The sequence below is a fragment of the Gavia stellata genome, chromosome 13 (assembly GCF_030936135.1).
Source record: "Gavia stellata isolate bGavSte3 chromosome 13, bGavSte3.hap2, whole genome shotgun sequence".
Classification (NCBI taxonomy): Eukaryota; Metazoa; Chordata; class Aves; order Gaviiformes; family Gaviidae; genus Gavia; species Gavia stellata.
Window position 1 is genome coordinate 7,241,600 of NC_082606.1, and position 14,940 is coordinate 7,256,539.

Genomic DNA, 14,940 nt, shown 5'->3' on the forward strand with positions numbered 1-14,940 from the left:
GATTGACATAGGTCCTGGAAGTCTTCAAAGAGCAACCTCTTGTTTTCCCTTCCGAAAGCAGAAATTTTTGAAGGCTCAGTTTTGGGTAGCACAGACGGGTAAGCCTGATGCCTATATGGGGTGAATTAGTGGGAAAGATAATAAAAATTTAATTAGATACAAACTTTTGGTTAAATATGATACTTTAGGGAAGAACCAACAGGGCTTTTGTAAAGGAAAACCTCTTAGCCCAACTGACAACTTTGTAGAAGAAATATCTGTCAAATGCTGTTGAATACTGATACCAGATTTTAGTTCAGCAAGTGCCTGAACTGTGAACTGTTGAAAAATATCCTGGTAAAATTTCATTATATGCTTTCCCTGTGTTTCCCCTCTTCCCTAAGCATTGATTGCTGGCCACTGTCAGGAACAGAGTGCGAGGTTGGACCTTTTGAACTGACACAGTATGGCCGTTCTTACGTTCTTATGCTACGTTGATAAGTACTCTTTATTTAAAAAAAAAAAAAAAAAAAATTGTTCAAAAGACCAATTACAAATGAGATTTTGTTGTACTGCGCTCACCACCTGTGTGTTGTGCTCTTTTCTTTTTCTGTTCTCCTCCTTACTTCTATATGCAGGTGGGCAGGCACCGCACAGTAGCTCCAAGTCCTTACTTGTCTCTTTTGATACAGAGAATCGTGTTCAGGGATGCCTGTTGCAGTCTGACCTTTCTTGCAAAAACTTAGTCCACCCTTATCAGTTAATCCCTCTTGACAGATGGTCATGAACTCGCCTACTATGATAACTGTAATGGTCTCTCGGCACATATGAGTATGTTTAACTATATAATCCACTCCTCTCAAATAAAATATGGAAATAAAACATCAGAAGACTGATTTTTAACTTATGCTCTGCATATTTCATGCTGTCATAATTAAGAGCAATAAATTTTATGTCTATAAATAACAGTAATAAATGTTTCTTTCGTAGGTGTGCCTTGCAATAGCTCATTATTCTCAGCCAACGGATCTTCAGCTTCTCTTTGCATTTGAGTATGTTGGGGAAATATATCATAATCCAGGTAAGTATGAAAGTATTTTGGTTAATTTTTTTTCCCTATTTCATAATAGGTAATTTTAGTAAGACTTCTGTCTAGAAGCAGTGGCAAAAAGCATTTGAGGCTTTCTCCAGGGGTAATAAAACTGGCTTGTCCTGCACCCAACCTCTTACTTTCGGTTGTAAGTCATTCATTGTGATAGACATTAACGACCAAAATCAAAAGAAATGTCTTTCCTGTCTGAAACAAAACAAAACTATCTATGTCAGCACTTATGTCAGCATGAATATTTCTCAATTCACGCCTCGATCCTCCTATTGTATGTCTATATTGGTACTCTAGGTACCTAGCTAATCTCCCATCAGGCAGGCTTGTTCACCTGCCCTTCTTTTGGGAATAAGTTTCTCTTCTGGTGGTATTGCAGGAGGATTTGTGCAGCTTGGGACTCCATACCTTCTTTCCTAGAGGCTTACTAGGCAGTTCTTACCACTCAAAACCTCCACCACCCCTGCTGAGTTGGAGCACACCCTCTCTGCTCAAGGCCAATCTCCAACTGAACCTTGTCAGTTAGGTAAGCCTGAAAAAGATGCCTTTGGAACTTGATTTCTAGTGGAATGCTGTGCGGTCACTGCTTAGTGTTCCCCAGCCAGTACACAGCTGAAAACCATCAGTTCTAGCGTAACAAGCCTCCAAATAGAGAAAGTGCCATTGATGTAGTTCTGTGGTACTGAAATAATTACTCAGCAGCTGGCATTAGAAACCACTGACTGGCCTGTTACAAAACTTGAGTGTTGTGGAATTATGAGCTCAGGCCTTCAAATTTGCACAAAAGTGCATGTTTTTCATGCAGGTGCTTACATGACTGCCCTGTGCATGCACAAGAATAAGTGTGCATGTGATTATGTTGCACACATAATTACATATATCATTTCTTACCTGATAAAACTTGGGCGGTTATTAAGGTCTATGTACTTTAGCATTATAAAGTACTAGGGAGGAAGCCAATCTTCAGATAAAATTACAATAAAATGTTGAAGTGAAGTGTGAACAAAATGTTAGTCTGTCACAAAGTTGCCTTTACTCTGTCCTTAAAATACCATTTGCTGTATGGAAAAATGCCTAGTGGAAGAAGTACATAAGGTGGGTAAAAAATGTTGTTCCTCTGGAGCAGCAGACCAGAATGGCAAAAGATAGTTGTTCTGCTGTGCTGCAGTTGCTGGAGAAAAGAGTTTGAAATACTTTTGGTTTGGTTTGGTTTGGGGTTTTTTTGTTGTTGTGAACCCTGGTGTTTGTAGCATAGATCTCTGGCTTTGCTCTTACAATTCCAGCACTGTGTTTTATGACTCTCTATCCCTGCTAGTCCCAGTAAAGTAAAAGCTGAAACACTGTCTTTGTGCTTCCCGAGGAACATAAAGAGCCTGCATTGCTCTGGTGTATATATACATCTTTTTTTTCCCCAGGCTGTATTTGATAATTATATATCCTGTCATTGAACAGTAAAATTAAAACATTTTTTGGTAATTATCGTATTTTTCTGTATGTTATCTTTGAACAAATACTTCATTCTGATTTTAGTCCAGTTTTCTTCTGAAAAACATAAGTAGTCCTAGTACTAGTGCAAGAATGAAGTTGGTAGATACAGAAAGTAGAAACTACACAATCACTGAGATGACGGTAGAGCCATAACGCTGTATTCTGCTTTGTTTGGGCAGGCACTTAACGTCTCTACAGACTCTTGCTAAAGCTAGGAACTTTTCATGGAGGAGGTAATAGGGTTGAGTCTCAGTTTATTTCACTTTCATCTAAAAATTTACTTCAAGTGTCAAGAAACAAAATGTAGTCTCCTTTGACGCAGCTGACTGCCTCCTTGGCACCTAAAGAAAGGACCAGCAAAGGAGTTCCTTCTGTATTAGTAACAGACTATATAAACTCCTTGGTCCCTAGGCACAAAATGGTAGGCCATCTTCTTGCATGACTATAAATATATATAAAAATTTTTTTTTTTTTTTAACCTGGCCTTCAGGTTACTTTATTTGCCGTTAATACAGCAGTCATTTAAAGTTGTTGAAATTATGTAATTTATAGTTTGCTTTCTTCATAAGGTACCTAATTAAAGGCTAGCCTATAAATGATTCATGTTTTTAAAAAGTCACTAATTTTGGCCTGTTGAAGAGAGAAATCCTGTGAGTGAAGATAACATTCATTCCTGAGTGTTAGAATGTCTTGCTTTCTATCAAGCAGCACAACATACCAATTTTATGTTGCTTCTCTGTTGAAATTGCAGGAGAAAATACATTTACATCTTCATGTATCGCTAGGCTGTCATTAAATCACTGATCTGTTGTAATATAAAAGTAGGTAAATGTTAGTCCTGATGCTAGTGGCTCATTTTTGTAGTTAGGAAGGTGAAGAGTTTGATTTTTTTTTCTCTATTTTTTAAATGTGCATTGATGAATTTTCTTTTCCTAGTGAAGAAGGTGAATGGAATAGACCCAGGAGGTGGTGGTGGTGGCATCAGCAGTGCCAGTGGTCAGCAGACACCTTTGTTTGAAACTTACTCTGATTGGGATAGAGAAATCAAAAGGACAGGTGCATCAGAGTGGAGAGTTTGTTCAGTCAATGAAGGTTATATGATATCTACTTGGTAAGTTTCTCTTATAATGCAAGTAGCCGAAAACAAGGCAACTATACTGTCTTTTCCTGTCTCCTCTGCCAAAGCCTCCATCCTGCCTAACTGTGCACTTCACCTCTTAAATGTGCCACTCTCTGGAGAGGCCCTCAGTTGAAAGATCCTGCAAGTGTTGTCATTAAAGGAAATGTCGTATTTTGGCATCTGTTGCTTTCATGCTTTTGTACTTCCCTCTGAAACGTGCACGCTTCTAAACAAATACATCTGATCTGTAGCAATGATACGTAAGATCATGCAGACGTACAGGACAACCAGTTAGTACTGCAGTATTAGGGGCTGGTGCATTATAGTTTAACAGAGTTGGTAAGACAGCATTGCAGCAAGAGAAAAGCTGGTAAAATACGTAGGGAAAAGTAACCCTTTGTATCATATTTTTTTCCCCAAGCCTTCCAGAATATTTTGTGGTTCCGTCTTCCTTAGCAGATCAAGACCTTAAGCTATACTCCTACTCCTTTATTGGGAGACGAATGCCAGTAAGTGTAGTCTTTATTTTGTTACTGTTCTGATCATTGTACAATATAAACCTTAAAGATTTGTGTGCCAATTAACCTAGTTTTGTGTGCAGCTTTAAGAAAAAAATTTCTATGGAATAACACTAACCTGCATTATTTTGTTGCTTCTTTTGTGGTTTTTTTCCCATATTAGTTATGGTCCTGGAATCACCCTAACGGGAGTGCCCTTGTAAGAATGGCCAACATTAAAGATGTATTGCAACAAAGAAGAATTGATCAAAGGTAAATGATGAGTTATGTTATTCTTTAATCAGACGCATAGGATAACACAAGTGGTGACTATGTGTAACACAGCAGCAATTGGTAATTGAGAGGATACTTGCTTCATAATGTTGGAGTGCAATAGCTTTTGAGAAACTGTTCTCTTGAATATAGTTCTGGCACAATTTCTATTTAAGGTTCATTTCAGTTTTGAATACTGAATAATTTTACAGATTTTAAGGGATGTTTATTTTTTAGGCAGCTAGTCATTCAGATGACAGAATTCAGTGATAAAAGGATCAGACTTAATCTTTTCTATCAACGTTACTGTAATACAACTTATGTTGGTGGAGATTTTCTTACCTGCTTCAGCAAGACACAGTAAAAATTACTTATTTGTGGCATTGGGAAATACAGTTCTGTAGATATAGTGCCATAAGGCACACGGTATTTCTGTGAAATACTTGTCATTCACTGTCCAAGATGAAAGATGAAGGCATTTAGAGCCTTGCTTAAGTAGTAAACTATGTATGTAGTTTACTAGCTTGGTATTTTTGGTTTAATTCATAGGGTGACTTTTTGAAGTAGTACAAACAAACACTTGCATGGTGTGTGTTAGGTTGGAGCTCTGAATTTTATTTGAAACCCTGTCAGATTTCCTGGCTTTATGAACTTGATACATGTTCTGTTTATTTAGCATAGATAAGTCTTACTAAAAATTGTGGAAAATTAAAAACTGAGTAGAGCTATATAACCGTAAGTCAGCCTCAGATTTTCATTTCCCAAACATGTTGTTTTAATGATCCAGCATTTCCATTTTTTTGTTCGGTAGCAGAAACCAAAAATATTTGAGTCAATAGCTTTGTGGCAGGAGCAAAGTATCTCCTTTTTTTTTTTTTTTTAAATAAGGTACATGTTTTATGTCGTTTTAGTTGTTCGCAGTTAAAGACTGGCATGTTTCTTGAAAGACTGTTTCTCTCCTCTCCAGTAATAAAACAGCTGATTCTTTTTCTTACTTAGGATTTGTAATGCAATAACTCGAAGCCATCCCCTGAGAAGTGATGTTTACAAATCTGATCTGGACAAGTGTCTCCCCAACATCCAGGAAATCCAGGCTGCGCATATCAAACTCAAACAGCTGTGTGTTAATGGTACGCTGGACTGTCCTTCTTTCATGGTGGTTATTTTCTTGGAATACAACAAATCCTAACAGATCTGGCTAACAGGAGTAGTTACTTGAAGCTGTTCTGCAATGTAATTACTTTCCTTGTTGCAGAGCCTTTTGAAGAAACTGAAGAGAAGTGGCTGTCCTCACTGGAAAATACTCACTGGTTAGAGTATATTAGGTTTGTACCATTAATTAAATTACGATTAATGAGATGTGAAAAACTTTCACCAGTGTAAATAAGCAGTGAATCAGCTGAAGGATTCTCTGTTTTAATATATTAAGTTAGGTAAATACAGATATTCCAAATATTGTTTTCTTTAAGAGTGTGAGCCTGTTACATTAACTGATGTATCACTTTCTTTTCCTGTCTAGATCGTTTCTTAAGCATTCTGCTGAGCTTGTATATATGATGGAGTGTAAGCATGTTTCTGTAGTTCTACAAGGTAATACAACCATATAGAACACTGTAATTCTTAGCATTAGTATGACAATATAGATGAACACATTTAGATAAAATCAACTGTAATCTTTGTACATAAACCCCATTGCTCCTAAATATTTTAGGCACTTGAGGAACTAGAAAGGAAGATAATTTTGTTATGTATCTGAACTATAGTATAGCCCATAGCATCAAAGGAATATTTCACTTTGAGTCTTTGCGGTTTTTATTCTGATAGTGATATGATAGAATCAAAACTTTAGGATGAACTTTTGTGTTGTGTTAATTGGGCTAATACTCCTTGCATAAGCAATATCAGTTTTATTCAGAGGTCCTACATACAACAGTATTTCACTAACAGTGGCTGCTCTTACGTAAGTGCAGACAGATATTCCAGAAAAAAAAGACACTGAAAAACTTGTTCATACCGAGATCAGAAATGTTCTAATTTCTGTAATTTTTACAAGACTCATTCAGCTGGTATATCCCACTCTCCCCATATAATGGCCTTCCAAAAACTGCTTCAAGGTGGAAAATATGTTGAAAATTTCTAGCAACATGAACACCCTCCTTCTCAGCACATCTCGGTTTAAATACCAGGCATTTGGGTGGGTATTTTGTTCTTGTTTGAATGCCTTGTTGTGCTGGATACTGCAGGAACCTTTTCTATTGTATGAGTCTCAATTAAAAAAAAAAGGGGTTTTTTTCTTCTAGTTTTTGTTGAAACTATGAGAATAATTACAGCAGCAAAAAGCATGTTTTAAAAGAAATTCAAAGAAAAACACTAGACCTAGTTGCCACTTTTTGCTCTTTGAGATCTAATTCTGTGTATGTGTATATATACACCTTATATATTTTGTATATTTTGTATGTTATTCACAGAGGAAGAAGGACGGGACCTGAGCTGTCTTGCTGCTTCTCTCATTCAAGTCATGCTGGATCCCTATTTTCGAACAATTGTTGGATTTCAAAGCTTAATACAGAAGGAATGGGTCATGGCAGGATATCAGTTTTTAGATAGGTGTAACCACTTAAAGAGATCTGACAAAGAGGTAAAAATGAATTGTATTTGTATGTGGTAACAGTATCTGGTTAATATCAGCCTGGGCATTTATTCACACAGAAATCTAAAAGTAAAAATATTTTTCAATACTTTCAAATCTCCTGAAACTAATGTCAGAGAAAATGAGTCTTTGTCCAGGAGAGAGATATATTTTCTTTATCCTCTGTAGCCATGTGAGAATCAGTGGAACACCAGGTGCAATCAAACGTTGCTGGGTTTTTATGTTGCTTCAGTGTTACACGTGAAAAGGTCCCACTGTTACAAATGCTAGCACAGCCCACATTTTAAATTGCAATAAAAGGGGGTTAGGAGTGGGTTTGAAGCGGGTTGTTTGCTTTGTTTGTTTTACCATTTTTTTTGAAAGCAAAGTCATAGCAATATGCAGTACTTTTCAAAGTATTGAGCTGATAGAGAAGCACTGCAGCTTTATGAACTGATATGCAGCTGTCTAACAGATTAACAGAGGGTAGCACAGTGCTTGATTTTCAGTATTTCCAGCTAATCTTATTTGGCCTCGTCATTGCAAAGGAGAGACTTGTAATTGCAGTTGGAAAAATAGAGGACCCTCAGTTAGCAGCCTTTTTCAGGGACAATGCCCACGAGTAATAGAAAAGCAATATCCCCAGAGAGTGGAGCCAACAGATAAACTGAGGACACTGAGCACTAAGCAGAGAAAACGCATGAAAGGGTAAAGAAACTGAAATACCAAGGGGGGAATAATGAGAAAGCAGATGTTTTCACCCTAGGAAAGGATATACAGAAGAGTGAAACTGGGAAGAGGAAAGTATTTCTAAAACTTTATGTAAATTATAGTTTGTACTTTTGCCATTCGTGGGCCACTGTGGAAAGAGCTTAGAAAGTGTAGTGAGAACTTAATGTGGCTGAATCATAAGCTCTCCAGTCATTTCAAACAAGAAGGAAGTACATACATTGCGAAAATAAGGCCAAGTAGTAAGGAAGGCTCATACAAGCACTAATTTGGAAATTATGAGGGACATACAAGATGGCAGAAAGCATTTTTGCAGCTACAGAGGTATGAAGGGAGCCCAGGAAAGAATTGACTGGCTTCTTACAGAGAAGGGAAAGCTGTGGAAAGGTAATGCTGAGAAAGCCAACTGACATAGTTGCTTGTGAAAGTGGCTAAACTGGAATACAGGGTATTACAGTTGCATAAAGTCATAAAAAATACAATACTCCAAATAGTTTACCCTGCTGAGGAATGTAGCAGAGGTATAGCTAAATACCCTAACTGCAAAGAAATTGGTGTGACTTGGGAAAAACTTACGTGAAATTTAGTAATTCTCTGTTTCTTTTCCCAGTCTCCTTTGTTCTTGATGTTTCTTGACTGTGTTTGGCAGCTGCTAGAGCAATACCCAGCAGCCTTCGAGTTTTCTGAAATGTACTTGACCATATTGTACGACAGTGCACGTATCTCATTGTTTGGCACTTTCCTTTTCAATTGTCCTCATCAGCGAGTAAAGGAAAGCACTGTGAGTATGAAGTGTTACACCTACTTTGCAAATACGAGACTTCAGCATGCCCTTCTGGAAATAACATCACCTCAGCTAAATGTATTCCTTTGTACTTTTCAAAATGTCACACTCTGTTCGGGGCAAAATATTCAGCTCCCCAGATGAATATGATCAGAATATCCTTTCAGGTGATCTTTGCATAGACAGTAACTAACTATTCAAGAAGGAAGTCTATTGAATTTTTTTTTTTTTCCAGAAGAGCATTGTTACTGTACGTTATTATTTGTACTCCTCTGGGAAACAGATTTATATCTGGAACTGAAGAAGTAGAATGACAGGCAATAAATAGAATTTCACACTTCAGGCAAACTTTGAAATTCCTTGACATAATTGTTTAAATAGTTGAAAAAGTTGGAAGAGACTGTGTAAAGTTCAAATAGTAATGTACAATGAAGGTACTTAGAAAACTGAACACTTAAATATGTTTTTGAAAACTGGAGCTTATCAGAACTGTGTGTAGAAAACATTTGATGGCTGATTAAAACTTACTTATTTTGTTAAATATTTTCCCTTTAAGGTTGTAGGTAGCTACCTTACAAAGAAGTAGAGCATTGAGGGACCATTAGTATATTCTACAAGTAACAGTTTGGGGGGGGTTAAGAGTATACAAACAATTTAATATAATTGAAAAGTAATTTTTGCTAAGTAAGCATTAGTCCTGCCTCTGCATTGCACAAATGAAAAACAGGGTACAGCTGTTTCCTCCAGCAGCAGGCTGTCTTGCTGCTCTGCTGTGTTGCAGCCACCCCCAAATTATATCCCTGCTCTTCTCTGCCCAATAGTTACGCACTGGTTTATTATTAAGATCTGTGAATAAGCCTATTTTCTTTGATTTTTAATATGCCTGAATGTTAACTTCTTGCAGGAATTTGCCATAAGCAAAAATATTCAGCTGGGTGATGAGAAAGGCCTCAGATTTCCTTGTGTTTGGGACTGGTCTCTTCAGTTTACAAGCAGGGATCGCCTGCTTTTTCACAACCCTTTGTATATTGGAAAGAGTGCACCATGTGTACAAAATGGAGCAGTGAAAACTTTTAAACGCTCAAAGGTAACTATAGTGATGTCTGTCTGTGAATGGACTGTTTCTGTGCTTAACCATAAGGTGTTAATGCTTAAAGATTTACAGTTATATATTGGTTTACACCCTCAGTTTAGCAATAGGAGCGTTAATTATCTTAGCTTCCCAGCCTAAAGAAATTATTTTCTGTAGAAGTAAAGATGTGAATTGTTGAGCCTTGTGTTCCAGGACATTTTCTGATGTGGCTGAGCTCACTGCCAACATTTGCATTATTTCACCTATGGAAAAGTGATGACATGCCACTTTTTTTCCCCCAGGGTTGTCAGATTTTTTTCAGTGAATACTGGTTAATTCAATCATTCATTGTTTTAGAAAGTCTAGAAAACATAAGTATTTCTTTTTAAAGGCCACGGGTGGCCACACTGTTTGCCCTGTGAGCCCTGCAGTAGTGACTCACAAGCTCAGAACTGTTTAAAGGTCACATCATTTCTCTGGATGATGCATCCTAGTAGCTCAAGGAAATCTGCTATTCAAATGAGCATAAAACTGGAAAATTACCCATGTTTATTTTCTGCAGAAAAACTACAGCTCCACATTGCGAGGTGTCCCCCCAGCATTAAAAAATGGAATCATCAGTGAGCAAGAGTTCCTTCCGAGAAGAAACTCTCTGATACTAAAACTGAAACCAGACTTTTTACAGCAAACAGAGAGTCAGAGTAACAGTGTGGAACAGTACTTCAGAGACTGGTTTGCAAAGCCTGTTGATTTGCACGGCGTAATTCTACCCCGTATCTCTGGAACACAAATAAAACTGTGGAAACTCTGCTACTTCCGCTGGGTTCCTGAGGCCCAGATCAATCATGGTGGCTTCATCACTGCTTTCCATAAAGCTTCTTTGCTGGCAGATGAAGTAGACATGTTAAACCGGAATCTTCGGCACTGCAAAAGCAACTCTTCTTTGCAAGGCAACTGCTCGGAACTGGATCAAAGCAGGATGTACTTCAGAGCAAATAGTTTAAATGACACCTCTGGGGCCCCAGACTTTCTCTCCTCGTCATTCCCATTTTCTCCTGTAGGGAACCTGTGCAGACGGAGCATTCTGGGAACGCCTTTAAGCAAATTTTTAAGTGGTGCCAAAATCTGGCTATCCACTGAGACGCTTGCAAATGAAGACTAGATGATGTGATGGTTTAACGGTTTGGGGAGAATACAGCGTATAATTTTGTCTTGTGTAAGTTAACACTGCTAAATGCGGCATTGAAAGCTGTAATAATTTTTATATACAAACATTACGTAAGTTTTGCACAAATATTTAAAAGCAAAGCAAGTCATGCTTCAAATCGCACAATTTTGTCTACAGTAGTTCTCATCTGCTAGGGCTTCTGGTCCCTAATTCCTTCTGTATTTTTGTGGTTTGGCTCATTATATTCAATGGAGCATTTCATTAGCTAATTGAAAGGCTTGGTGTGGTCATTAATGAGGGTTCTGCTTAAAATACCTTTTTTCCCAGATAGTGACTGAAGTCAGTCTTGTGTCAGACCAGCCTGGCAAATCAAAGTAGTTAGGTACAGTGGACACAGACCGATAGCTGAACTCTGGGAGCAAACTATTTTATCAGATTGCCTCTTCAGGAAGAATACTTATATGCATACATACATACTAACGTTCTGTGACTTGATCGCCCTACATATGTGTTAATGCAGTGTGTATCCATGCGGGGGATTGTTCCCTTTTCTTTCTCTCCCCAAAATGTATTCATTAACAATTAGTCAGATTTGTGCTCTTTGTCATGAGCTTGACTTTAGACTATAGGAATCAACTTCAGGACAATGCACTGTTAACCTTAAAACATTTACTGTAGATATGTAGTAGCTTTAGAAGTGCCTTTAATTGGGAGTAAACAGCAGCAAGATTGCTCTAATGCAGCTGACACCCCCCGCAACTTTTTACAATAGATTGTTGTGGTAAGTTCTTGTTCCATCCCCCGCCTCCCCCTCTCCATTTCTGGAAAAAACAGAAGGCCAGCTCAAGAGACAGCAGGTTTTTTTCTCTTTAAGGTTAAGCTTGTTTATAAGTCTCATGAGTGCCTCTCTTTTTTATATAAGCACCTCTAATACTCAGCATTATGTCCCTGCACAGATGCTGATCCCTGCCGACCCTCTCCTCATCCTGTTGTAGGATGAAGTAGCTTTTGGCAAAATTCATATTTAAGCCCTGCTGGGGTCCAGGAAGGAGGACATGCTCCAAGTGGCCAAATCCACCAGGGGTGCTAGTGCTGCCGTCACTTGTAAGCAGGTGCTGGAAGAAGAGTGGTTAGTGGTGCCTTCTTTTTACATACATGCATGTCCATAGGGGCAGTGCAATGGACAGCCACTGCTTGAGGGAATTATTAAATCCAACAGCCTCCCTCTGCTTAATGCAGCAGCCTTCTTTGCTCTACAGCCTTTTAAATGATACCTCTCCCCTGGATGCTGTGCCAGAAAAAGCCTCAACTTTCATAAAAGCAAGAGAGTACAGTATATGGGGAAGGTGCAGGAATAGTAATGTGTCATTCTTGCAGGTTATGGCTTCTGTCGACTACCTTCTCTTAACAGCGAGGCTGTATTTATATTAACTGATTTCTGTGTAAGAAACAAATGCTATTGGACAAACACTGAGCCTCTATTCAGGCGTTGACTGACAAGTTAAGGCACTGAAGGCCTTATGTGATAGACTAGAAGCTATTCTCAGTTATCGGGGTGAGGGGGGTGCTGTATGATGATAATGCACAGTATGTTAGCATTCAAAAAAAGGCAGGGAGGGATAGGATTTAGAGCTCTTCATTTGTTTGTAAAACCAAACTGGTCTTCAGCATAGCCTAAATCACAATGTGGGTTTTGGATGTCTTAAGATGGCTCAAGTATTTATTTTCGAGAATATGCACCTGGAGTGGCCTTATAGGTGCAAGCTTTGTGCCAGAAAAGTCCAGTGCATCCAGGACCCTATTTTCCCCAGGCTAAAAATGACCTAATGTACCAAGCTGCTGGGGGGCACTGGGTACGCTGCTTGCTCGCACCGTGTTTGCTTTGCTGGGGATAAGTGGGCAGTTTCATTGTAAAGGTGAGCTAACATGAGGGGGTGAGGTAGACTTCCTTTTTTTAGCTAACGAAACCCCCAAAAACCTGATTTTATGCAAAGAAGCTGAGTGTGCGTGCATGCATGTGCACGTGTCTGCATGCGGACACACACGTGCATGTTACGACATAATGCCAGATTGGTTCTGGTCAACTGTTTGTGAGGGAAAAACGTGTCTTCACCTCAATTGCCTAATTATGCTGCAAGACGGTCTGAGCATGTTACATGGTCCACCAACTAGTTGTTGTGTTTATTTACAAGCTTGCTGGAGCAGTCATCTAACATGTTCAATTCATTATTCAAATGTTTGTATTAGTTTGCTTTTGTGATTAATTTTTTCTCATTAGCTTACTGCTTTCCCTGGCCTGATACTTGACATAAAAGACCTCAACCTGTGTGTATAGTGTCTTTTGGTACCTATTTTTTTTCTTTTGAAAATTACAGTTAAAACTATGGTGTCTTTTTCTTTTTTTTTTTCCTTAAAAGTATAACTTTTTTTGGTTTAAAGGTACCAAAAAAATGTGTAAATAAATTACTCCACACAGGCAGCTGGTGGAATTAAAAAAAAAAATGTTTAGGCTAGTACCCTTTGGGGGAGAAAGTGGGTACTATATTTAAACAGGATTGTTGTCTTTTATAAGGAGATTTCAGACATTTTTACGTTTCAGTTCTAAGATGTGTACAGATGCTGCAGATGGTCTTTGTATTTTATATATATAGCACGGGAGGGGGTTAAAAATAATATGCCTTTATAATAAACAAAACCTGTCTAAGTATCTATTTGCCAAACAGACTTAAAAGGAAATTTTACACAGTTCAAAAAGGGGAGTTAGGCAAGCAGAGGCTGAGATAGCGATCAGCACGGGGAAGGAGAGCTGGGGGCACCTCCGGCAGGGAAGAGGGGGAGTGACCCAACTGTCCCGAAAAATGTAGACAAGGTTCCATTTCCTTGTGTTCACAGGGACTTTGCCTTCTGAGGAGCGTGAACAACTACTGTGTGTCTGTGTGCACACGCGCATGTGTGCCTGTGTATGTTTTTTCTTCCTCTTAGGTTAAACATTGTAAATTTTTTAATTTACTTTTGAAAGACAGGTACTAAATGTTCATTTTAAAATATTCTCCACTCTGCACAGTTGCCTTATCAATAGTAGTAGAGACTGCTCTGATCATCTTAATAACTTTCAAAAGCAATTTTGCGGTGTGAGTACTTATCTTTAACTTCGATGTACAGAATACTGACATACAAGTGTGTATATATGCGTGTGTGTGTGTGTGTATATATATATGTACACATTTTCAAATTTTAATTTCTGTTCACCATTTAAAACAAGATAGCGTTAATGCCATTTTGGTGTTGCAAGAGTAGAAAAACTACCAAAAAAGCAGCTTATCCTTTTTATGTCTGTTTCTAGAAAACGTGCACTATTTTGGCTGTTACTGGCTGTTGTATCATGACTTTTGTACTACACTGTAAACCACGCTGGGGGGTGGGAGGGCGGGTTGGAGGGATAGGAAACGTTGGTTGATATGGTTAAAGTGTACCTCCAGTATCATTAATTACTGCGAGGTAGAGCAGTAGGCTGAGTGATCATGGTAGTACAACTTTATTCACCACTTACTGCCATGTATTGAAGAAATTTCTTTCATTCCAGAAATGCATTGAAAAGTGTGTTTGTGTGTCTATGTATACCCAGGCCTGCACGTCTGTTTAGTGTGCACCTGCCTGCAATACCACTTTGATATTAACTGCCTTGTATTTTTAATGAAAATGTAGCAAGTGGGGCAAAGGTTCTGGCTTACTCTCAGATGGAAAGACATTAAAACCAAAAAATTTTTAACATGTATTTAAGCAAAGGATGAAATCTTAAATTTGCCTTTAACATAAGAGACAGAAATGTGTACCTCAAATTGCTCTAGGCAGTAGGTTTCTAATGCTGTTGCTGTGATGGTTTAGAGTTCACCATTTCAACTGAAACTAAAACCTTTGTGCCTGATGATAATGATTTATTGAGTAAAGTAGCAGTACAGGAAGATTATAAAATCCTGATGCTGAGTTGTGAATGTGAAGTAAATTAGACTAAATAAAAGTTCATACCTTTCCACAGCAAACTTCAGGTGGCTTTCTTTCACTTCTCTAACAAAAAAAAAAAGGGGGGGGGGAAGGGGGT

At 38.3% G+C, this 14,940-nt stretch overlaps 1 protein-coding gene across 1 annotated transcript in view; it reads left to right on the forward strand.

Annotated features, from left to right (window-relative positions):
* MTMR10 (myotubularin related protein 10) overlaps nt 1-13,939 on the forward strand; it is a 40,805-nt gene extending 26,866 nt beyond the window's left edge. The window contains exons 6-16 of the mRNA XM_059824015.1: nt 970-1,060; nt 3,506-3,680; nt 4,111-4,198; nt 4,371-4,459; nt 5,459-5,589; nt 5,715-5,784; nt 5,979-6,049; nt 6,928-7,097; nt 8,428-8,598; nt 9,506-9,688; nt 10,236-13,939. Coding sequence (XP_059679998.1) covers nt 970-1,060; nt 3,506-3,680; nt 4,111-4,198; nt 4,371-4,459; nt 5,459-5,589; nt 5,715-5,784; nt 5,979-6,049; nt 6,928-7,097; nt 8,428-8,598; nt 9,506-9,688; nt 10,236-10,835 — 1,839 coding nt within the window. The 3' untranslated portion in view covers nt 10,836-13,939. The remainder of the gene's footprint in view (nt 1-969; nt 1,061-3,505; nt 3,681-4,110; nt 4,199-4,370; nt 4,460-5,458; nt 5,590-5,714; nt 5,785-5,978; nt 6,050-6,927; nt 7,098-8,427; nt 8,599-9,505; nt 9,689-10,235) is intronic.
* The last annotated feature ends 1,001 nt before the right edge of the window (nt 13,940-14,940 follow it).